The sequence below is a fragment of the Zea mays genome, chromosome 2 (genome assembly GCF_902167145.1).
Source record: "Zea mays cultivar B73 chromosome 2, Zm-B73-REFERENCE-NAM-5.0, whole genome shotgun sequence".
Taxonomy (NCBI): domain Eukaryota; kingdom Viridiplantae; phylum Streptophyta; class Magnoliopsida; order Poales; family Poaceae; genus Zea; species Zea mays.
In genome coordinates, this window is record NC_050097.1 from 168,271,817 (window position 1) to 168,295,786 (window position 23,970).

General features: G+C 41.4%; 2 protein-coding genes and 1 pseudogene across 3 annotated transcripts; 1 reads left to right on the top strand and 2 right to left on the bottom strand.

Moving 5' to 3' along the window:
- The first annotated feature begins 3,087 nt into the window (after window positions 1-3,087).
- LOC100502222 (uncharacterized) lies at window positions 3,088-4,311 on the top strand. Its single transcript, NM_001196699.1, has one exon. It carries the CDS (start codon window positions 3,175-3,177, stop codon window positions 4,030-4,032), a length of 858 nt encoding a protein of 285 aa, NP_001183628.1. The 5' UTR covers window positions 3,088-3,174; the 3' UTR covers window positions 4,033-4,311.
- A 791-nt stretch (window positions 4,312-5,102) lies between these two features.
- Window positions 5,103-21,956, bottom strand: LOC103647245 (DNA binding). Of its 2 annotated transcripts, XM_008671804.3 has the most exons (12): window positions 21,654-21,956; window positions 20,504-20,611; window positions 20,298-20,435; window positions 19,191-19,496; window positions 18,189-18,555; window positions 16,465-17,933; window positions 16,296-16,381; window positions 15,764-15,982; window positions 14,034-14,159; window positions 9,663-10,010; window positions 5,930-6,045; window positions 5,103-5,569 (listed from the first exon to the last, which is right to left on the bottom strand). In XM_008671804.3, the coding sequence occupies exons 1-12, from the start codon at window positions 21,762-21,764 to the stop codon at window positions 5,430-5,432; spliced, it is 3,534 nt and encodes a 1,177-aa protein (XP_008670026.1). In that variant the 5' UTR covers window positions 21,765-21,956; the 3' UTR covers window positions 5,103-5,429. The 2 variants fall into 2 exon arrangements, with proteins under 2 accessions (XP_008670026.1, XP_020404046.1); XM_020548457.3 differs by lacking the exon at window positions 14,034-14,159.
- Window positions 21,957-23,380: 1,424 nt separating this feature from the next.
- LOC111590985 (uncharacterized) lies at window positions 23,381-23,545 on the bottom strand (annotated as a pseudogene).
- Between the last annotated feature and the right edge of the window lie 425 nt (window positions 23,546-23,970).

Sequence of the window (23,970 nt, forward strand, 5' to 3'; positions counted from 1 at the left end):
TGTATCTATATTAATTATCATTCGTTTGAATGTGGATGAAAAAAAAAACTAGAAAGAAGTATATTTTAAGATAGATAGAGTATTATATTTCGCAGTGAATAGAGAAACAAACAAAAAGGAATGAAAAAAGAAAGGGCAACGGACAAACTGTGTTTCTCTTTTACGGAACCTAAAGGGAAGCGGATTGAGATGTGCAAACTCCGCGCGGCTGACGGTTTCGGTTGGTTCGTTTCGTTCACCAGCCAGCCAGCCACAGTTTTTTATTTTTCTTCCAAAACGTGGCAGAAGCGAAATGGGACGAAAGAAATATATTTATATATAGTACAGTACTAGTAGATACTAGATGCAAACGACAAAGAACACTGTGACGACGAACGAACCTCCGATCTTTATTTTTCAACGAGAGAGACGATTAGTTGCGGCGTGCCACATCTGGGTTGTTAACGACGGGCGCCTGATGACATCATCCACCACTGAAACTGAAAGGTGTGTGAAGCCAGCACTAATGAAAAAGGATGATGGTGCGTTGCGTTGCGTGTAACAAGAGAATGACGGACGGCGCGGTGACAACTACCTGGCGTGGCGGCTGGCGGGTAGTGCAACCAACTGTGGCCGTTGAGTCGTCTGCCACACAGGGACTGGGAGTCTGGGACGGGGACACGTCTGCATGCGCAACGCTGGCCGCTCCGAAATCATGAGCGGAGCACGCATGCATGCACCTCACCTGAGTCCAACGATCACTGGCTGTAGGTAGGACATGGTATTCGAACCGGTTACATCACCGGATTTCTAATTGATACTGAACGACTAAGATCCTGTTTGGATCGTCCTGTCTAACTGTATGTCAGTGACTAATAATTAGCCGATAAATAATTAGCTAGCAACAGTTAGTCAGGATATGTTTGGAGTCTTGACTAATAGATGTCTTTTTTTTTCTTTATACAATCTATTAGCACATATTAGCAAGTTCAAATAGATAATAGGCAAACAGTTTGCCATCCCTCCTGCTAATAATTAGCCAAGTTATATAACTAGCCTATTTTGAAGGCCAATGTGCTATAATTAGCAAGCAAATTGTTTTTGCCACAAGAATCCAAACAGGCTCTAAGGACATCAACCTTTACCTTGTAGTAGTACCACTCGTTACATATACAAACTATTGCAAAATAATTATTATACTTAATATGGTGTGGGTGTTATGTTACTAATATGTTCGACAATATAGTTGAATTACTAACAACTTTTTTTCATTTTAAAAATAATTCAATTTATTGCAAAATAATTTGAATTGTTCTCATAGCTATATATATATATATATATATATATATATATATATATATATATATATAATATTGCTAATTCTTTATCCAAATGATGAAAGGGTATAATTTTCTTTTTATCAGACTTTACCATCGTCAAGTAAAACCAATGCAGTAGGGGTATACATTAGTTTTTTAAAAAAAAACAAGGCCAAACATGCAAAGTCAAAAAAGTAGGGGCAAATCTACAATTAAACCCCAAAACAGGGGGCACTTATTTAGTCAAAAGTTATGGGTGCCGACAGTTTGGATAAAGTGTTGTAAACCACATTGTTTAGTTCAAAATCTAGACTAGCATGTCATAAAAACTTTAGATTGGAGTGGAATTTCCACTACTCAAAAAAATACCAAGGTATTCTGAATACCGTGGTTTTGAAAACATAGTGGTTAGAGAAGCAACCAAATACCTCATGTTATATAAAATACTTTAGTACATTCCTATAAAACCATGGTATTGTATGGAAAACTATTAAAAAAATAAATATTGCACTTCCAAACATGCGTTAATCGCAACACCCGGATTTAGAATTACGCGCTACAACTCACACACGCTTATAATAAACGTATACACCCATCACTAAAAATACATGCGCACAAACTCTACCCCAACTAGCATTTTTAAAGACAAAATTTCAATGTTAATGAAGTTACCATAGACGACTGGGTCGTTTATAAGGGCAGACGAATCCGCAACGTGAAGATTGTTCTAGTGACTAGTCTATAGACACTTTAGCACCTAATTCCATTTTAGAAAAAGAAAAAAAAACATATTCCGGCGCAGGGGCCATCCATGGCCGTTCGGACAGAAAGCCGATTAGCCGGTCCGGACCACACCGACAGGCGACAGCTCTCCGAGTCCACGTCCCTGCCAAACTAAACGCAAAGCCAACCACCACCCAGCCCCCAGAGATTTTTTCGTCCCGGATTCTTTTCTTTTTCTTGTGAGCCCACCCACGGCCGTAACGGCAGCACGCAAGCGACCAACGGACGGATGGGTCAGTTGGTGGGGTTCGTGAGCGGGCTGCCGTGCGGACGCGTGTCCCCGTAGCCAGCTGTACCTAGGGATGAAAACGGTCGGAAACGGTATTTATTCGGTAATCAGTTTTTAGTCGTTTTTCTTTGATTGCGAATAAATAGGATATACAATCTATAATACAAATTTGTATTCTTGTTTTTAACATTCAGCTTCTAAAAATTCATAAAAGGTAAACCTCAAATTCATCATATATTTTTTTAAATAATAGATATAAACTTCGGTATGGATTCGGAAATAACTTCGATAATTTTTTCAACTTTTTGTGTTGCAGGGAGCAAATAAAACATAAAACAATTTATATAATATTTTATTCGTATTTGTACTAATGTGCTTGATAACATAAAAAAAAGATCAATATCAAATTTTATACATATCTATTTTAAAATATTAAATTTATCCTAACAGTTCGAATTACTACTTTCATCCCTAGCTGTACCCAATCCACCCCCAACTGCGTCTGCCACCTGCCTTCCTGCCCGCCCATCTGAAACCACACCACGCACGCACGCATTCCTGTGATCCTGTCCTGTGCACGGTGCACCTCGGCTCCGCACCGCTCCGGTGAGGCGGTGACCTCCCACCGGCTGGAGCGGTGGAGTCCTCCCTTCCCTTCCCAGTTCCCATCTGTCTGTCGTCTCGTCTCCCTCTTTTCTGTTTATATATCCTCCTCCCCCTGCCTGTCTGCAACCTTCACTCCCGACTCCACCTCTCTCCGATCGTCTCATCTTCTTCCTTCTCTTCCACCACATCCTTGGCATCTCATCCGGATCGACCAGTACACGCCCCAGTAGTACTAAAGAACCAGTTTCTGAGTAAAACATGGCGGCGTCGCCTTCCCCGTCCGGCAGCGGCGGCGGCAAGGCCGGCGTGGACCGGATCAAGGGCCCCTGGAGCCCCGAGGAGGACGAGGCCCTGCAGCGCCTCGTGCGCCGCCACGGCGCGCGCAACTGGTCCCTCATCAGCCGCTCCGTCCCGGGCCGGTCCGGCAAGTCGTGCCGCCTCCGGTGGTGCAACCAGCTGTCGCCGCGGGTGGAGCACCGCCCCTTCACGCCCGACGAGGACGACGCCATCCTCCGCGCGCACGCCAGGTTCGGCAACAAGTGGGCCACCATCGCGCGCCTCCTCTCCGGACGCACGGACAACGCCATCAAGAACCACTGGAACTCCACGCTCAAGCGCGAGCGCGAGCGCAAGCGCGAGTACTACGCCGATGCGCGCCCCGGCCCCGGCGACCAGCGCTCGCTCAAGCGCACCAGCAGCGACGGGCCCCCCGGAAGCCCGTCCGGGTCCGACCTCAGCGACTCCAGCCACCAGAGCCTTCCCACCGTGATGCCGTCAGCCGCTTCTACCGCCGTCACCTCCCAGCAGCAGCTACAACACGTGTACTACCGCCCCGTGCCGCGCGCGGGCGGCGTGGTCCTGCTCCCGGTGGCGCCGCCTTCTCCGCAGGCTCCTCCAGCAACCTCCTTGTCGTTGTCCCTCTCCCTGCCAGGGCTGGACCAGCAGCCCGAACCATCCCCGCCGCCGCCGCCAACACCTCAAGCACAAGCAAGCTCGCCGTTGAGCGCGGAGTTCCTGTTGATGATGCAGGAGATGATCCGGATCGAGGTCCGGAACTACATGTCCGGGTCGGGCTTCGACGCACACGCCGTGATGGGCATGGCCGAGATCGACTAGTTTCAGCGGCAGGGGTCCAAGACCAAGACAACGAATCGCCGACCGATCCCAGATTCCTTTGTTAATCAGCAGAGCAGAGGCCTTCGTTCCATGCTTGCTGCTGTGCTGCCTGCTGGTGGTACTCAGTAACCAGTAGAGTTTAGACTACAGTACCAGAGAGACGGACGGACGGCGAGACCTCCGATATCGTCATGCTGTTCTTGTACAGGAGACAGCACAAAAAGGGATCGAGAAGATGGATCAGGGAGAAGAGAGAGGACTCACTCGTGTTTCTTGGCTCGTGCAAATTTGCCTTTTGGTTTCGAGTGCAAAATTGGACCACTAAGATAAAGGGGTCTCTTCGATTGGCGGGCTCAGAAATTTGGTCGTTCTTAGATTATTAGGCTAGATGTTGGGATTTTATTTCCTAGATAGTAAGTTTTAAAAATATGGATTAAATCTTAGTTTAGTGTGTCCTAACACCCACTGACCACCGTACACACAGAACCGTACGGACAACACTAGAATGGTCTGCCTGGGAGCTGAGGAGCTCTTTTTTTTTTGGTAGTTGTGGATCACTGCTGAGCTACTTCAGTACTTCTAGATGGTATGGTATGGATGGATGGATGGATGGGCAAGGAAAGGACGAAGAGAAAATATATGGCCATGATGGCTGGCAGACAGGGTAGCTAGCCGGCCGTTGGCAGAAGCCGCGGCAGAGTTGAGTGAGTGACAGCTAACTGGCTGCTTGTCCCAGCCGTCGATGACGATGAAGTGTGGTGTTTTTCTTTATGATTCAGCATGTCTGTCTGTTCCGTTGATGACAACCGCTCTACTCCTGTCCTACGCAACAACTCCACGAAAAACTAATTAATTAAAGACCGCTGCTGGCTGCAGACCGAATGCATGCATGCCCCCCGTATTATATTCTCGTCCTGTGGCCTGTCGTTGGCATCCATCGGGTATATATTCACAGCTGGTTACGCGTTGTTGGCAGTTCGTTGGTGATAACTACGTACCTGTGGTAGTCGTATTGCTTTTTTATATATAATAATAACTGCAAAATTAAAGCAGACGACCCAAGGCACACAAAGAAAGCCAACCTCTCTAGCTGAAAGGACCAGCAAGGCACGAAGGTCTGGCGAGTTTTTAATCATGCTTCCTGGCCCTTGAGTCTGGTGTTACAGCATCTATCGTCTATATTCACAAAGAGGATACATACCTGCTGACATAGACATCTACAGTGTACTTAACAGGTCAAGCAGATGGAGCAACATACAGCAAACTATCCTTGCTGTGTTGCATAAGAAAAAATAAGTGCAACAGACCAAAACCTCATAGACACAGCAAAATGTAAGCATTATATACAAAATTGCAGAACTTCTATTAGCTTGCCACAATGACTACTTTTATTCATCTTAAACAGGTATGCGCCCATCTGCTCCGTCATCAGCCGCCTGTACCTTGTCCTGTGTGTAGAGTAATACATGGCATCCACCATCAGTCACTGCCACTGCACCTGATTTGGAATCAACAGAAACACAGGAGACTCGTCCACCTGGTTGCACGACTTTGATTAGAACGGACCGACTTGTACCACAAGTCATATAATTCACTCCAAAAAAAAAACAAGAAATTATGGTTAACATGAATAGGCTCACTGAACTAATGCTCACAGGTGGAAAAGAGCATGGAGTATCCATACCTAATTCCTGGTAAAAATCTACCTACTATTTGCCAATCATGTTTCAATATAGATGTGGAACTCTATGCATTAAGTGAATATGTATTATAATGGTGTTGAGATGATTTAATTTGTTCACTCAGATGAGAAAGAAAATGGCCCTCGGTGAATATGGCATGTTTCAACATTACAACATGACATCAAACATCCAAGACAGGGTAACGCATCACTTACTGTTGAAACACTGTGTTCCCGTCACTTTTCTCCCCGAAGACAATTCCCACAGATACAGCAGACCACCATGTGTCCCAGCGTATCCGTAGTTACCGCAGGCATCTAAAGCAGTAATTCTGAAAAACAAAAAATATATATATACATATGACAAGCTGCCGAAAATTCAACTAAGAACCTGAGATTATTTCAAGCATGTCTATGAATCAGTAGAGAAGGACAGCAGGGGAAGGAGAAAGGCCGCGAGTAGCAGAACGGAGCAGAGTACCGGAGCATGGGCCTTTTTCCACTCCCCACCTGCCGTGCAAAACGAGTGCTTCAAGCGTAGAGCAGGCAGGTGCAGCGGCGTTTTGCTGCGTTGCACCGAATCTCATCCCCCGACGTATGCATCCCTTCACTTACAAAAAACCAAGTATTCTACCCTCACCTATCATAAAACATTTGATCTGGGTGGTTTTGCCTCGCTGACCCCCCACATGCCAGGTGACCCCTTATATCTCAAAATAATTCAGAGCTTTTTCATGTGAAATTAAATGAAGATATACTTTATATCCAAATGATAGAGCTTGACGTGTTCCACAAGTTTGTTGTTGACAACTATTCTATTTGAGATCATTTAGAAGACCAAATAGTTTTTCTATATTATCAGATTTCGAGTTCAATTGTTTTTTGAATTTTTCAATTAACTTCGAATATTAACATTGTCTATACCAAAGTTGTAGCTTATAATGTGATCCATAAAATTGTAGTTGACAATATTTTTTTTTGAGATAGTTTAGAGGCTCAAATATTGTTTCAAACTTCAAATGTTGACATGGTCCGTACCAAATTTGTAACGTGGTCTATAAATTTGTAGTTGATAAGTTGCTTATTTAAGGTAATTTAGAGGCTCAAATATTGATTTAAGTTATCAGATTTTGGAATTCAATTTTTTTTCTTTTTCAAATGATTTCAAATGTTGACATTGTGTATATCAAATTTGTAGCCCTTAATAAGATCTATGAACTTATAGTTGACATTTTTATTTGAGATAGTTTGGAGGCTCAAATGTCTATTTTAAATTATTATAAGTTTGGGATGCCATTGCCAGTCTTCCTTCAGATAAAGCGCCTGGGCCAGATGGATACACAGGGAAATTCTATAAAACTTGTTGGCCTATACTTAAGGCAGATTTGATGGCCGCCCTTGCTGCCCTTCACCTTGGGAATTCTCAGAATTTGGGACCTCTAAACACAGCATATATTACTTTGATCCCTAAGAAGACAGGTGCCTTGTCTGCTGGTGATTACAGACCCATCAGTCTCATCCACAGCTTTGCAAAACTCTCCACGAAGATCCTTGCTAACAGGCTTGCTCCTCTTCTCAACAAGATGGTAGAGACTAATCAGAGTGCTTTTGTTAGAGGCAGATCCATTCATGACAATTATATGTTGGTTCAGCACTCAATTAAATCCCTGCACAGGAAAAAAGTGGCCAGCCTTTTTCTGAAATTAGATTTAACAAAGGCATTTGATTCTGTTTCCTGGGCTTTCCTTCTTGAGGTGTTGACCCACCTTGGCTTCGGTATTAAGTGGAGGAATCTTGTCTCCAACCTTCTGGCCACTTCTTCAACTCAGATTTTATTAAATGGGTTTCCAGGGGAACAGATCAGGCATCGTAGAGGCTTGAGGCAAGGGGACCCCCTCTCCCCAATGCTCTTTGTCCTGGTGATGGATGTCCTCAGCAGCCTTTTCAAAGTGGCAGAAGAAAAAGAATTATTGGCCAGTCTGGACAGTGCCATTGTGAAGTCTAGATTATCTCTTTATGCAGATGATGTAGTGCTGTTTGTCAAGCCCAGGGAGGAAGATCTAAACTGTGTCAAACTCATTCTTGACTGTTTTGGTGAAGCTTCTGGCCTTGTAGCTAATTTGCACAAGAGTTGTGCCATTCCAATAAGATGTGAAGTGGAATTGCTGCATGAAGGGTGTAACATTCTGCAATGCACCCCCTCTTCCTTCCCTTGCACTTACTTGGGGCTGCCTATCTCAGATAAGAAGCTTTGCAGGAATATTTTGATGAACTGGGTTGACAAGATTGCAGATAGGCTACCAAACTGGAAAGCTAGGCTCCTCAACCTTGCTGGAAGGACAGCCCTTGTGCGCTTTGTACTTTCAGCCATCCCAGTTTACCTTTTCCTTGCTATGAATGTCCCTAAGTGGGTGATTAATAAAATTGATAAAATCAGAAAAGGATTTGTGTGGAGAGGGAGAAAAGAGGTTAATGGAGGCAGCTGCCTTGTGGCCTGGGATTCAGTCACAAGACCTTTGAAGTATGGTGGGCTTGGGATTCCTAATTTACAACACATGTGTTGGGCTCTCCAAACCAAATGGCTGTGGCTTCAAAAAACAGATCAGAGCAGACCTTGGCATGGATTGACTATTCCCATTCAGCAAACTGTTAAAGATCTATTTGCAGCATCCCTGATTTCCTATGTAGGAAATGGCTCTAATACCTTATTCTGGACAGATAAGTGGCTTCATGGATGCTCCATCAGAGACCTTGCTCCAGAAGTGGCGTCCAAGGTGTCTAAACGAGCTCTCACCTCATTGTCAGTGAGTCAGGCTCTTGTGAACAGGCAATGGATAGCTCATATCAAAACCCCCCTTTCCTTGATTGGAATTCAACAATTTCTTCTCTTATGGGATACTTTAGGGGAAGTGCAGCTTTCTCAGGAGGAAGACCGCCATGTTTGGAGGCACGAGGCATCAGGGCTGTTCTCTTCTAAATCCTGCTACAAAGTCCTTCTCTTTGGTTCTACTGTTTTTGAGCCTTGGAAGAGATTATGGAAGACCTGGGCTCCTCCTAAATGCAAATTCTTCCTTTGGTTGGCAATAAGGAACAAATGTTGGACAGCCGACAGATTACAGTTGAGGGGATTGCCACACCCAGATGTTTGCCCTATGTGTGATCAGGCCCATGAGACAATTCAGCACCTCCTTACTGCATGCATTTTTGCACGGCAATTTTGGCACACAATTCTTGCTGCTATTGGCTTGGGGCACCTCACTCCAGCAGCTGATGAAGAGAATTTTGCAGACTGGTGGGGAAAGGCAAGCCACAAGGTTGTCAAGACCAGAAAAAAGGGGCTTAACTCTGATCATCCTGGGGGCTTGGTGTCTATGGCTTCAGAGAAACAGAGCAGTTTTTCATGGGGAGTCACCCTCACTACCCAGGATTTTCCGGTGTTTCTCGGATGAGTACGTTTGCTGGGTAATGGCAGGAGCTAAGGAGTTTGGGGGCTTGGGCTCAGTTGCTGCCCTGGGCGTGGTCGGGTCGAGTTTCAGCAACAATCTGTAATCTCCTTAGGGTTTATTAGGTGGGAGAGTTGCTCTGCAACTTCTCCTCTTTTGTAATGTCTTTTTCCTCTCTAATATATAAGATGCGCAGTTCTCCTAAAAAAAAATCCATTTTTTATTTTTTTAATAACGTCATATAGGAAAACATTCTACATCAGAACTATAGTGCTCAGAGAAATCTAAAAGTTTCCCATTTTTCATTTAAGATCATAGAAACGTCTTCATTTAGTTTTTTAATTGGGCTTCTAATCATCTCTAATAAAATAATTGTCAACTACAAAATTGTAGATCGCATCAAGTTCTATAAAACCCAATTAACAAAAATGAGGGCAATTCTCAGAATGTGTTTTTTTCTTAAAAATTAATGTATGGCATGACAGTACATGGACAAGTGAATGTACCTTGTATCCAAAACATTTCCGATAAAAACTCTCTTCTTCGCTAACAGAGCAAACCTCCATCGTGCACTGTTTTCCTTGGCTTGAAGATCATGTTGATACTCAGCCACAGAAGCACAAGAAATCAGGACCCAAACTGCTATATCTTGTCTTGGCGGCGTCACAAAGTTCACCCTGACATTTTTTCTGTACAAGTCACCGACTGTGATCACTTGTAGATTTTTATCTATGTCATCAACTGGAGCATGAATAATATCCTCCTGCAAACTACATAAGCCAACTGGCAGAATCTGGAAGACAGTGTTTCCTGGAGCTGCAAAAGTCGCCAATAGTGTGCGCTTGGAGATGTCCCTAAGAAAACCATTCAATTGCAAATCATGTCTCTTATATGAAGCCAATTATCAAAAAGAAGCATGTTTAAAGGCAAACTGAAACTCAGAGTACAGGTGTTGAGCACCAGATTTGGCACCTATGCGTCTGTCGACGCCCCGATGGTCCGTGGAATAGCCCGGACGGTCCACGATTAGATTAATTCAGACTGGAGTCCTTATCCCTTACATGATTATGATAATAAATCTTGTGGGAAGTTGTTGGAAACCGTCTAGGAACGGGTCTAGATCTCCCCCATATATATATATATATATATATGAAGGGTACAGCCGATTGAAACACACAACAATTGATGTATCAGCCCAAATTTACCTTGTGCCTTAGGAGTAGAAGTAATTTAGGCTTAGTTGTAGTTTCTCAACCTCAATCTTCACCTCTTCGGCTCTACGTCGTTTAGAGACGTCTTGGGTGGCCTATCTATCTCAAGACAACCCTAGGATCTTTCCTCCCCGACGGAGTCCCTCTTGGGAGGCAAGATCCAGGTTCTGCAGGAGATCACAAAGCCGTTTGCGCCCTCGCAGACGGTCCGCCACATCCAAGCGAATGATCTGTGCGCCCACAGAGAAGAGTGGAGCTCCTTGCGCAAAGTCGCGGACGGTTCGATAACCTACCGTGGACGGTCCACGCTCCCTCAAAGAGACCCCCAAGGTCTCTTTCCCCTACAAGTAGGATTTAGGGATCGTTGGTGTTTGGCCCAAAAAGGCGTCAACACACTTTTTGGCATCTCCGCTGGAGATGACTGCGTTTCAAATCTATTAGATTGGCCCCAATGGCCAGTTCCAAAAATCGTACCAACGTCACCCCAGATAACATCGTTAGGCCGACTATGGAAAGTTTGTCGGTCGAGGAGCAGCAGTTCGAAGATCTCATGAAGCAATGTGACGATGATGCGCTGCGACGACGTGCCCAGGTGCGTGAAGAAGCGAAGGAGAAATTTTTTTCACACTTCACGGTAGATCGACACCAAAAGATTATCAAGCAGGGGTAAATCAAGCTCGATTCCCTCATACCTTCGCACCACAACAACGATGTAAGTAATTCTGGTGATGATCAATCTATTAAGCATTTTGTAGAATTACAACGGGATCAGTTAGAACAACGCATTGGGGAATAGAAGAAACACTCAAAAATCACATGTACAATTGAAAAAACTACTATTCCCAGTTTTCCATCCCATGTTGCCGCAACATAGACGACCTCACTAGATGCATCGACAACAAACAGGCCTGCGCAGACCCAACCATTATATGGTATGCCGATGAACTCATACCCAGGACAGTCACTGCCCCACATATGGGTGACAATAAACTCTAAATTTTACACTATAAGATTTAAGGATCGGACCCTATTTCTATTCATTTTTTAACTAAAATTTATTTAGGACCCTACCATTTTGTGAAGAAGCATTTGGATCGTGATCCATTACCACCCCTACCCCCAAAACACCTAGTTGACGCAACATCGCCTCTGGTCGCAGTCGGACCATCCAAGTATAATCTTGAACCGTTCGGCCCTATGCCAAACCATCCGATAACCCACCGTGGACCATCCGGTGACCTATCACAGACCGTCCGGAGTACAGTACGCAGAATAGTACAGTATTGACAACACGCAGCCACTCTGTACCACAACAGCACTACCCTCCACCTTCAGCCCATCAAAGCTGAAGCATTCCCGCACCTAGGACCGAGTACCACTCAACACATAGGGAAGTAGAAAGGTTCCCACCACCACATACCACAGATTATTTTCATACAGACAATCAGCATAACAATGGCCACCCATCCAAGCTTCATGTTTCAGAATCCGATCCTATACCACCAACTACTATGGATAAGAGGGTGTTTGGGATGGCTCCAGGTTCCAGTTCCAGTGTGGAGTTATAATTTATAATATCAATTTAAATAGTTTTAAAAAAATCTAAATAATAATCAAAATGACTTATCTCAATGGCTTATAAAGACTTACAGCTCCAGCTCCACGGTTTCCTGGAGCACCTAATGACCTGCTACACCAACTCCACCAAATTGTCTAGAGTTGGAGCTGTCCCAAACAGGGCCTAAGATTAGGGAAGAAATAGCTGAATTATTTCGAGATGGGTCAGGCTCATCATAGCGAAAACACTACGATCACTGATTTGACACTATTCCATACACACAATAAGTGGGTGTTCAAGTTGAAGAATGATGAAATCGGCGCCATCGTCAAACACAAGGCTCGCTTAGTGGCACGCGATTTTTTGCAGCAGGAGGGGATCGACTTCGACGATGCTTTAATTGGGTAGTTTTGCTATTGCTCTACCTGGTTTTGGGAAATTAATATTACATTGTGATCATGTTCCAGTTATGATGTTGTTTTAATTATTGTTCATGATAAGATCATTATGTTAATTGGAACATGGAGCGACCACCCGGGAAAACAGTGCTACCACAAGGGTGGTATGGGGACGCCCTTGGCTGACTAAATAGGAAAGCTAGTGGAGGACTACCATACCCGAAAGGGGCAAGGGAGGTAGAGGAGCTGCATATAGGAAGGTTCTCGGGTCGATCATGCTGCGATGGCTTTTCGGACGAGGGATTCCTATATTGCCCTTCTCAGAAACCATATCGGGTTTTCTGAAGTTAGTGGAACTTTGTAAAGGCCTCGTAGTGGTACTCTGCCTCGTCTCCTCAGCAGGGATGAATGGAAAGTCGCGATCCCTTGGCAAATGGGTAACACGACTTGTGGGTAAAGATGCACAACCTCTGCAGAATGTAAAACTGGTATATCAGCCGTGCTCACGGTCATGAGCAGCTCGGACCCTCACATGATTAATTTATGGAAGTAAACTTAATCCGCATACGCATTGCATTGTGGGTGTTGTTATTAATTTTGATCTCTTACTTATTTGGATTGGTATCTACTTATACTTAGTAACTGCTAATAAAATTTTGACCAACTCTAAAAGCAATGCATAGCTTTAACCATCTCTTTTGGTAAGCCTTACACTTCACATGAGCTTCCACCTTTGGTGAGTTCATGCACATTATTCCCCACAACTTGTTGAACGATGAACGTATGTGAGTTCACCCTTGTTGTACTCACACCCCCCAGGTCAAGAAAATGTAACACAGGATGAGGCGTATGAAGGATGTTGTGATGAATTCGTGAGTGGTCTATGTCGTTGTCTCCCAGTCAACTATGGTTGTTGGATCGTTGTCTTCGTAAGTTCGTATGATGTCATTATTTAATTATTTTGTATAGAACTCCGTTATATATTAAAGATGTGACATTCGTTTCTGTACCATAAGTCATCATATGTGTGAGACTTGATCCTAGCACACTTGGTGAAGTTCGCGCCCGGGTTTTGGACTCCCTAAGCCCGGGTGTGACATGAGAGGGAGAGATTTGAGCGGTGAGGATCGTGGATGACATGTAGGGTTCGTTTAACAGTTTTTTCAGAAGCCACAACTGCTCAGCCAAACGACTTTTGACTTCTCATAGTATATATCCCTTAGCATCCACAACCCATAGCTCACAACAACTTTTCAAAAGCCAGAGCTTAATCAAACACACCCTAAGTTGGTGTCAGACTTCGCTTCCACAAATCCATGATGCAAGAGGTATGTGGTAAACCTATTGTGCCAAGCATGAGGGACTTGTTTGAGACCATAGAGACTTGTTCATGCAACAAACATTATCTGATACCATGAAAGAGCATAAACATGCTTCTATGTATTTTATTTATTGAAAAGGTCGAGAGGTTACAAGGATTTATAAGAGAGACTAAGCTGATATTAAGAAAGAGGAAGAATCTCAGGTAACAAGCCGAGATGTAGCTAAGAAAGAGGGGAAACCCAGGCAACAAGCAAGGGAAGCATCCCAGGCAAGCCAGCAGACATAAAATACAGTCAGCGGGCATTAAATATAAACAAACATGCTAACAGCAATAATTTCCTCTGGCACTGCACAATACACAAGTGACAACTGAGATGCTAGACATACCACAAACAAAAACCGCCTTCGCCATCATGGCCAATAATGAGAGATGTGTTTTTTGGCATCCTTGTAAGCTCCAGTATAGGACCCATGTTACCCAAACTAGGAATCATATACTGCTCAGATATCTCACTGTGAACACACAAAAGAAGGATCAGGCACCATTCTTGAGGTTTTATCCCGACATGATGCATGATTAATGCATCACAGAAATACTGACACACTTGAAAAACATTAAACAATGTGTTTAGCATGTGTTCATTAGAAAGACTGATGACATCCACAAGAGAACCAAATAGGTATTCAGAGCAGAACTGTTTTTCCAAGACTTCTTCAATTTGCACTCTATTTTGGTTAGTGTGCACCACATTGGAGGCACAGAAAGTTCTCTTTATAGCTCTGGTTGGTAAGTAGTTTGGAAAGGACAATCGGTACACAGAGAGTTTCATTTGTTAACAAATAGAAGAAATGGAAACTGGAATATTATGGGACTGACTGATTTCCATATTTGATACTATAGATAGGAAAATCTCAGTGTTTTCTAAGGGATTAAAGTTCAGTGTATTTTAGTAGAACGACTTTTAGTCATTTATTTGAATTTTGAAACTTGAGAGTTTTAACAAGTTCATAAGAATTGATCTACTTAAGTCAAGAAATAGCTAGCATAACATAAAAATAGCTCCTCAACTGTCAAATATTTTTCAATTTTGTTCTTACCATATAGATTTAGATTATATCACATAATGTTTATTTCCGAAGAAGTAAATAGATAATTGTATAGAAACCAAAGAAGTTATTTAGACAGTAATTACCAGCAAGAAATCGAACCACGGAACCAGGGTTCTAAATAGCCCGCTATAACTCTACTACCGCTAAAATATTGCCAATTGTTCTGCTATTGTCATTAATGATGTTATAGCTCCGCTAAACACCACTATTTTGGCTTAGCCACGAAATATGTTTAACATCACTAATATTGGCTAAGGTAAATATACATGCCTTGCTCTTGATGACTATAATCTATGCGTCTTCATTGTGATCTTTAATCAATAATGAACTATTGAATAACTATTGGCTTGTTCAATCTTGAACGTTGAAGGAATACAAATGATGATTATAGCATGACTATGTTGTTTGTATTAATGAATGTTAAGTAATGGACATAGTAATATGTTCCCAGATCCTTATACATGTATTTGAGTATTTTAGTCACAACATATCCTTAATGACATGTTCTCCTACATAATTGATTAAGAGCTTTCATGTTTTCTACAAAACTGCAAAATGAAATAGCTTTCGATATATCCTGCTATAGTTTTTTATAGCTTCCGAAGAAGGCTACCGCTAAATGCCATAGCAGAGGATTTAAAACCTTGAAACCAAGAGATCATTAGAAACTCTTACCTTTTATTTAATACCAACATTTTTTTGTAATACATGATTTATTGACAAATATGAGTGCATCAAGTGAGTGTTGTATCCGAAGTCTTAGCCAATGTAAGGTTATGAATTATATTGCACAATGAATGTATTCTAATTTTCTTCATTTTAAATATATAAATAGATTGCTATAATGTTTCCAATATAGCACAACAATTCAATCCAACCTTTTAACATGAAATGTAGATGATTACTAGAATAATATTGTACTTTGCACATTGTAAAATTGTAATTTCAAAAAAGAGGTATTAAAACATGAGATGGAATATAATGCTGATACTACAGAAAATATGTACCTCCACCCATCAACCATTTCCCAGATATGCAGGTTTCTGCTGTCTTCAATAGCTACAATGTAATTTGGTTCAAATATCAGAATGCACGACACTGTCCCATAAGGCATCAAATTGGTTACAAGTGAAGCATAGCCCGAGTTAACAGATACAATTTTTAAAGAATTATCTTCACATTGACACAAGTTGCAGACTGGGCACAAGCAATCAATGTTTTGCATCCTGTCAATAAGAATATTTAATCAGCACCAGCATAAGGTATACTCCCTCCGTCCATAAAAGGATGCAACTACGGGATTTGTGCAAGTTAAACTAGATTAACTTTGACCAAGTCTATAGTGAAAAGTATTAACAATTATGTCATCAACTAGATTAACAGTACTTATCTTATATCATAAATGTTTGTACTCTTTTATATAACTGTAGTCGAACTTCGAATCATTTCACTTCTCGAAAAGTGAGAATTGCGTCCTTTTGTGGACAGAGGAAGTATATACAACATTTTCCTGCATGTCACTGGGATTATGATTACAACCTGCAAGAAGGTATTTTGATGCTGCTCAGGAGGACCAGAAACTGGCCATCAGGTGTAAAATGCAAACCAGATCTTCCAAACAGAAACTGAAAAGAACAGAAGTGCAAGCAATTTAGTACAATGCCTGATCACCAACAGGAAAAAAGCTGTGCTCACAGAAAACTCTTACATTTCCTGTTGAAGAATGGTCCAAGGTGGGCAGTACAAGGGGAGTGTAACCAACAAAACATGGTGACACATCTTTCTGGTCTTTGGGATTGATAGAGTAAACATAAAGGAACCTTTGGCAGCTCTCCAAAAGGCCACACAATACATAAATATAGAGGCTGTTATGATTTTTAGTGTTTAACATGACAGACAAGACAGGCATTGGATGCAGGTAGCATCCCACCAGCTCTAGGTGATGATCTGGCCTTGCTTGTGTTCTGTCTTCAGATACTAAACCATGTGTACAATTAGTCGTAGAAAGGGCATGAGATGGTTGGTGATGAAAAACATCATTTTCACCCTTTGTAGGTATGTGTTCACAAACATTACCTTCCCCATAGACAGATAGTATTGTGTTCTTATTACCATTTTTATATCTAATTTGACATTCTTCCACTTTGCCAAGCAGATTTTCTTCATCTGCTTTAACTCCATCACCAGCAGGCCAACCTTCAGTGGTGATTGCTCTTTGTGAACCATCACTAGAATACATGCCATTGTCTGGTGACTCAAAAGCAACATGTTTGTCAACAAACTCAACATTCTCAGAATGAAAACTAGTATTATCATCAGATTTTGTGCATTTGTAGCTTACACTGTGGAACCTATTTTCCTTCTGATCAATTGCTGGCACTTCAGTATGATGTTGTCCATCTCGCATGACCAACAAAGTAGATTTTGCCTCACATGCAGGTGGCAAATTCAAAGTTGAACTCACATCATGCTTACCACTCGTTACAGCATCATTATGTGCATTAGAATGAACTGGAGCAGGCAAGATATTTGCTAAACACTCCTCATTCCTCGAAACTCCTGGACCATTTCTAGCAAAAGCTTGTGCACAAACATTAATTGATCCATTATCAGTGTTCTTGTGGTATGAAACATCCACCGGAACTGATGAGCCATTTTTTATAACAGCTGTAAGCTCCTTAAATTGCTGCTCGAATTGTTTAACATCGCCATTAAACTGGTTGTAGTTTGCAGGGTGGGAACTATCTTCCCCACCGAACTCATCCTCTAGACAAGCAACAAGCGAATCAGACAACATATATTGTCCATTTTCATGATTGTATACCACATCAGGTGCCCTTTTGCCATTATGCACACTAGCCTGATACTCAAAAACTTCACTTTTACCATTTAGCAGCTTTGACTTCTCATTAGGCCCCCTAGAGAGCACATACTCAGAATAATGATGATGGTTACCCATTGATTTTGTTGTGTTGTCGCCCAAAATTTGTGCATCATCCTCAAAACTATCTGCAACATAATCATTCATCTCATCTAATTTAACCACTAAGTCGTCATTTCTGCAGTCCTCATTGGCAAAGCCATTTTTAACCTTGTCATGATGAGATCCCCCATGGTCACACATTTCAGAACTATTTCCATTTGTACCTTCACCCACAATTGTTGGTACAGTCACACCTGTTTAAAAAAGATGAAATTATTCAGAACCGTAGCTCCCTTACAGAAGAAAAGGATCATCAGTCAGAAGTTGCAACAGTCCAAACTATGCTCTCTAGCATAATTGCTTGGCTATAGAAAACTACCCTTATCAAACGAAAAAGGAATGTCATTTTAATTTTAACTATTCTAAATAATCAAATTTTTCATGAAAGATATATTTTCACAATAACGAGTCCTCAAATAAAGATATATTTCGACAAAAAAAATAGTTACCTCGGCAGCAACTATCAGATGGATTGTAAGCTGAAACTGTTTTCACTGAAACAGTAGAGTTTTCTCTATTTTTATGCTTGAATTTCTTCCTTTTGTAACTTTTCATGAGAAGGGGAATAGCTTGGGGAAGCAAAATAGACATCATAGACTTTGCTACTTCCTTCTCAGCCAATTCTATATCAGACTTTTCAGAGTTCAAATAAGAACCAGAAGATAAACCAACTTGTTGAGATGAAACTAGAGAAGACTCTCCCAAATTATCATCAAGAGAAGTGGATTGTGCATTCTTAGGGACTTCTTCCAGCAATGGAAGTGTGCATCTTGAATCAGAGACATCTTGCAACAGTGCTCTACCTACAGTATCTCCCTTGAACATTGAAAAACAGAAATCGTTAACTCATTTACCATTATAATGGCCCAACACAGAAGTAGTAGTGTGACACTACAATCCAAAGAGTTAGACACATAAGGATGACTAGCCAGCTCACAACTAAACTTTAAGAACTTGCGCTAATTTGTTTAACATCCATGGTTTTGGTCAAAAGAAAATTGCAGGTAATAAAAAGGAGTGTGGTCTTGCCAAAAGGTGAAGTATATTGCCCACGTTTGTAGACAATCTTAAGCTCTGAGGCAACAACTTTCATCAAATAATGCCGGAGGTGCAATCAGTAAACAAGGCTATGTGACTAACGAAGTAAACAAAGCAAAGAAATATTATGCGTTATTTAAAAAACCCTATGGAATTTTATAGCACAATCCCTGGTTACTGAAGGTCTGAAGCTATAAAGAAGTATCCAAGCAGTCTCACATGAATTATTTAGCATTAAACAAATGAAAGAAAGTCCACTAGAGTACACAATATTCAAAAAAAATAGATGATAATTGCAAACAGGCCAGATAAACCATGATGTAAATTATTTCAACTGACAAAATCAATGTGTGACATATCCATGATTAAACACCAACTACACTTCAAGGAGAAGAAAGAGGAGCTCGGCTTACTTCATTTGTATTTTTATGTGTGGATACATTGCACTTATCAACTGCTGTTAACATGTCCGGGTAGTGGACTGCCAAGGTATTTTCCACCTGGCTGGGCTCTATACTTCTTTTAGGAGTTCCACTTTCCATGCCTAAGCAAACGGATGGATCTTCAGCCTCAGAAACATCAGATGCATCTTTACAAACTAAATGTGCACCAGCCTCAGAAGTGACTTCACAAGGCTCGTTAAGTTCAACTGCTCCAGTTGAATCTACTATAAGCTCACGAAGCAATCTCTGAATAGATGCATTTTTGAACCCAAAAAGCTGCATAGTAGTAGGAGAAGAGCAAAACTAAACATGATTAAAATTTGGTTATAGTACACAATGTTAACAGAGTGGCAGAGTGCAATTACCCATGTTCAACTTCTATTCAAGAAAATTATCAAGCACTGCTTCTTATTGACATATTGTTGTTTCCTACTTGGAATAAAATATTTGGATTTCTGACTGTATTTGCCAGAGCCGAGCCCTTGAGTTTTTGTTATCGATTTTCTGAATGGAAGTGTCGATCATTATGTGTTCATGCCCCTCCTTTTCCCTTGGTGAGCAAAAAGCAATTGCTCTTACGCTTGGGGATACATACTTTACTGCTGTGGAGGAGTCAGGGTCAAACTTACAACCACAGCAACCAGGATTAAGATGAACCATTAGTAGATTAGTCTCCCTCTCCCTCTTATTTACTCCTTCTGTCCAAGTATATAGGACGTAACCACTTTTTATTCTAGTCCCATAATATAAGGTGTGCTTACACTAAACAACGTATATCGATACAGTAGTACTAGTGTTGATAAAGAGAATTAAATACATTTTTTTGATCTTTGAACCAGAGGCGGTTAGGCCTTATATATTGGGTCGGAGAGAGTAAGTCTTATAAGTCACCCCAAAATAGAAGAATGACACAATGCCTCCATTTTGATGCAGTGTAAAATGTTCAGTAACTGGAATTTTAACTAGTTTAATTACCAACCACAATATGTCATCTTGGCAGCAGGCACAAAAAAAACTTGATGTTGACTATTTTGATGGAATATGAAGTTGTGATGCAGCTAAAGGTGTGAAACATGCCTCAGCACCATCAATCCTTTGAGGGAAGCTCTTTCTCCTCTGCCAGTTCTTCACTTTAGCCCCAGTCTTTTTCTGGAAGTTCTTCCAAGCGATATCAGGGGTCTGCCCTATCGCTGTATCTCCTTCGGTGGATGTAACCTGCATATTGAACTTATCAGCACATCATCTATTTCATCTGAGCCGAGTTGGTGTGAAAGATTTCTCACCAGGAATATTGGACCTCTAGGTCCCTGTTGGATTTCCATAGCATAGGATATTCCAGTAAAATGGCGGACGGCATGGTAACCCACTGGGTAAGGGTACCGGTCCTTGCCCTTAGAATAAATTACACATCACGAATTAGCTAAGCATGGATAAAACTACCAATAAAAATTACATTACTGTGCACAATGCAGCAGTATGTACCATACTATCTGTACTAAAATTTCATGAAAATAAAGCGTGAACGTATAGCTAGAATTATTGTGCAGCTACGATTTAGGGGATGTTTGGTTTCTATGAAGTAATTTTTAGTCATTTCATTTTATTACATTTTAGTCTTAAATTGCTAAATACGGAGACTAAAATGTAATAAAATATAGGGACTAAAAATTAGTCCCTAGAAACCAAACACATCTTTAGGGCTTGTTCGGTTACACCAATCCAGAGGGGGATTGAAGAGGATTAAACGGGGATTTAATCCCCTTCAATCCCCCTCTGGATTGGTGTAACCAAACATGCCCTTAGGGGGTGTTTGGTTTGAGGGACTAAAGATTAGTCTCTAGTTTTTAGTCCCATTTAGTTCTTTTTTTGTCAAACACTAGGACTAAAATATGGACTAAAAATGATTTAGTCTTTAGTCCTTCACATAGGTGCTAAAAGAGACTAAAAGCCTATAATTATCATGTTGTTATTACCTTCCCTCTGTAGTATTCGGTTGTGAGAGCATGTTTGTATGGACAACTAATGTTGTGAGTGTATTTTAAGGTTATTTGAGTATTTGGACACTGTATTTAATGACTTTAGAATATATTTAGTCTCTAGAACCAAACAGGTAGGGACTAAAATTTAGTTCTACGACTAAAGTTCAGTCCTAGGACTAATTGAAACCAAACGTGGCCTTTCAAAATGGCATCCTAGTCCTTCGCTCCTGCTCGAATCCCCAAACTAAGCTGCAGTATCTTTAGCCTAGATTCTCCAAATGAACGCCACATAAGTATTAGTCTATCCGGAGCCTAAAGTAGTAATGCCCAGCACTGCCGCCCACGAGAGAATCCGCATACAGGGAGAGAGAAAGAGACGAACGAGCAACATGTAGGGCGAGGCAAAGGGGATTTGAAGAAGGCGAAACCCTATGCCCTAGTTTGGCGGTTTTACCCTCGAGCAGCTCCAGTATTTGCGCTCCCAGTCGCCGCCGCGGTGGTAGAGTGCCCCCGCTGACACGACCTCAATCACGCGGTCGCCCTCTGCGTCCTCCGCCGCTGCCATCCTTCGCCTTCTCGCCGCCGAGCACGAGGGCCGTAGCGCGGGTGGGCAGAGGACCGGGTGGAGTCTCTCTCTCCCTCTCCGAGCGAGCAAGCGCGCGCAAGTTGAGCGGCTCGACGCGCCAAAACGAAACTAAAGGATTTCCCTCCTTTCGTCGACGGACCAAAACTATACTGGGCCCGCATCGGTACCATGGAAGGTCGGACATGAAGTCAGTTTAAAACTTCTTTAGACTTGTCTGGAGCAAGTGGAAAGAAAGGGTTAAAGATGGCTAGAATTTCTCACTATTTAAAATTGAATAGTAGGAAATTTTAGCCCCTTCAATTCTCCTCGTTATACTTACTTCTAAACAAGTCTTTAGGCTTTTAGACGAACAATATAAAAATTTTATAGGAAACCATTCATTTTTCCATAAAAACTCAAAAAACGGGGAGACGGAAAAAATACTCCGTTCCAAAGGAGCCATTAGTTTGCAGGATTTTTCCCAGTTTTCTATATTTTTCGTAAAAATGAATTTTGATTCCAATAAAATCTTATGATCTTCTAAAATTATTGCATTCTAGAGGAGGTCTTAATTTTTTTATATAATGGAAACAAAACATTTCAGTCTTTTTCAGTCTCATGGATATTGTCATATTAGTATAATGCTCGTACGTTACGACGACACACAATTATATTTGATACACATAAAAAATAAATTTAATATTGAAGCAGACATATGGTCCACATATTAGAGCATCTCCAAGAGGAACTTTTATAATTGAGGCCTCAAAAGCTAAATTAGATGTGATTCAAGTTAACTTGGATCAACATTTTTTTCTCAACTCCAACAGCAACTCCTAAACCCACGTGGTAGTTAACTCCGTGAGATTATACGCACAGGAATAGGTCCCCTGACTGGGGTGCTATATTTATTTGATGGAAATTTATAAAATAGCAACTTTGTTGGAAGCTATTTTGATATCTTAACTCCTATATTTAAATATAGGACCCGGCTTAAGTTCTCTCTTGGAGATGCTCTTAGATAGTAAACTTGTAAAACCAAATAAAAACATATCTGGTGTACATGAGCCTTTAGTGCACATAAGTTGCACATGAACTAACATTTTAAAAAAAAACATACATATTGTTTTCATCATACTCCAGTTATATATACAAAAATTAAGTTCAAATTCATATTGCATAAAGAGTAATAAAAAAGATAAAATTTCTCACAAGTTTAAATTAGAACATCGGCTAAAATGTTCTTTTTTATTACATCTAAAATATAACGAATTTAAACTTAATTTTGCATGTATTGGAGTAGGGTGGAAAGTATATGTATGATTTTAAAAAATGTGAATTTTATTAGTTCATGTGCAATCTATATGCACCAAAGACTCATGATATTATATATTACTCTAGCCAAAAGGCCAAGAAATGTATAGGTTGAAAAAGAGCCTGGACCCTTTATAGCTCAGACGGTTGTCCGTACTCCTTCAGTTAGTGAGGTGGTACTATATGGGAGGGTTGTGTTGTGTGTGACTTCCTATCGTGTTGAACTTGGGTGGTTTTCTCATGACCCATCTATAGTATAATGGCACGTTGTCAGACAAGAAGCGGGGAGAGGAATAGACCTTCGTGCTTCGCACGTGACGCCCCATGCATTACGACGACACACAGTCATATTTGATATAGATACAAAATAAATTTAATATCAAAGTGAATATGGTCTATATATCATATATTAAACTGATAAGAACAATTATTACACTTTATATTAGCTACAAGGCCAAGGAAAGTGTGTGTTCAAAAGGAGTCTGATGCTTTTTTATAGCGTGTTTGGTCACTCGTCCTCTTTTAGCTAGCAAGTCAGTGTTATATGGGAGCTGTTGGGGGTATGCTTCGTAGCCGAAGATCCTAAAGAAAGAGAACACCTTCGGCAGACCCTCTCAGGAGCAAGCGCCGAAGCTATTACCTAGAAAGCTTCGGCACAATGATAGATCTCAAGACGAAGGGCCGAACCGACTTAAAGATGGATTGACTTAAAGACCTATGATGTTTTGTGTCATTATTGTAGTCAATTATAAAGGACTTAAATGTAATTTTACGCAGGTTGCACCCTGTGCCTATAAATAGGTGAACAGTACCCCGGCACTGCTCACGCAATCTTGTAATCACTGGCACGTTACGCTTGAATTACTGCTTTCCGCTAAGGCAAAGGTATAAA

Bases quoted from the DNA above. Each gene is read 5' to 3' on its own strand.
- LOC103647245 (XM_008671804.3), bottom strand. From the start codon at position 21,764: ATGGCAGCGGCGGAGGACGCAGAGGGCGACCGCGTGATTGAGGTCGTG. The intron at 19,497-20,297 runs GCATGTTTCACA...ACTACTATGCAG, and splicing joins AAAGGATTGATGGTGCTGAG to CTTTTTGGGTTCAAAAATGC. The intron at 15,983-16,295 runs GTTGTAATCATA...TCTTATTGACAG, and splicing joins ATCAAAATACCTTCTTGCAG to GATGCAAAACATTGATTGCT.
- LOC100502222 (NM_001196699.1), top strand. From the start codon at position 3,175: ATGGCGGCGTCGCCTTCCCCGTCCGGCAGCGGCGGCGGCAAGGCCGGC.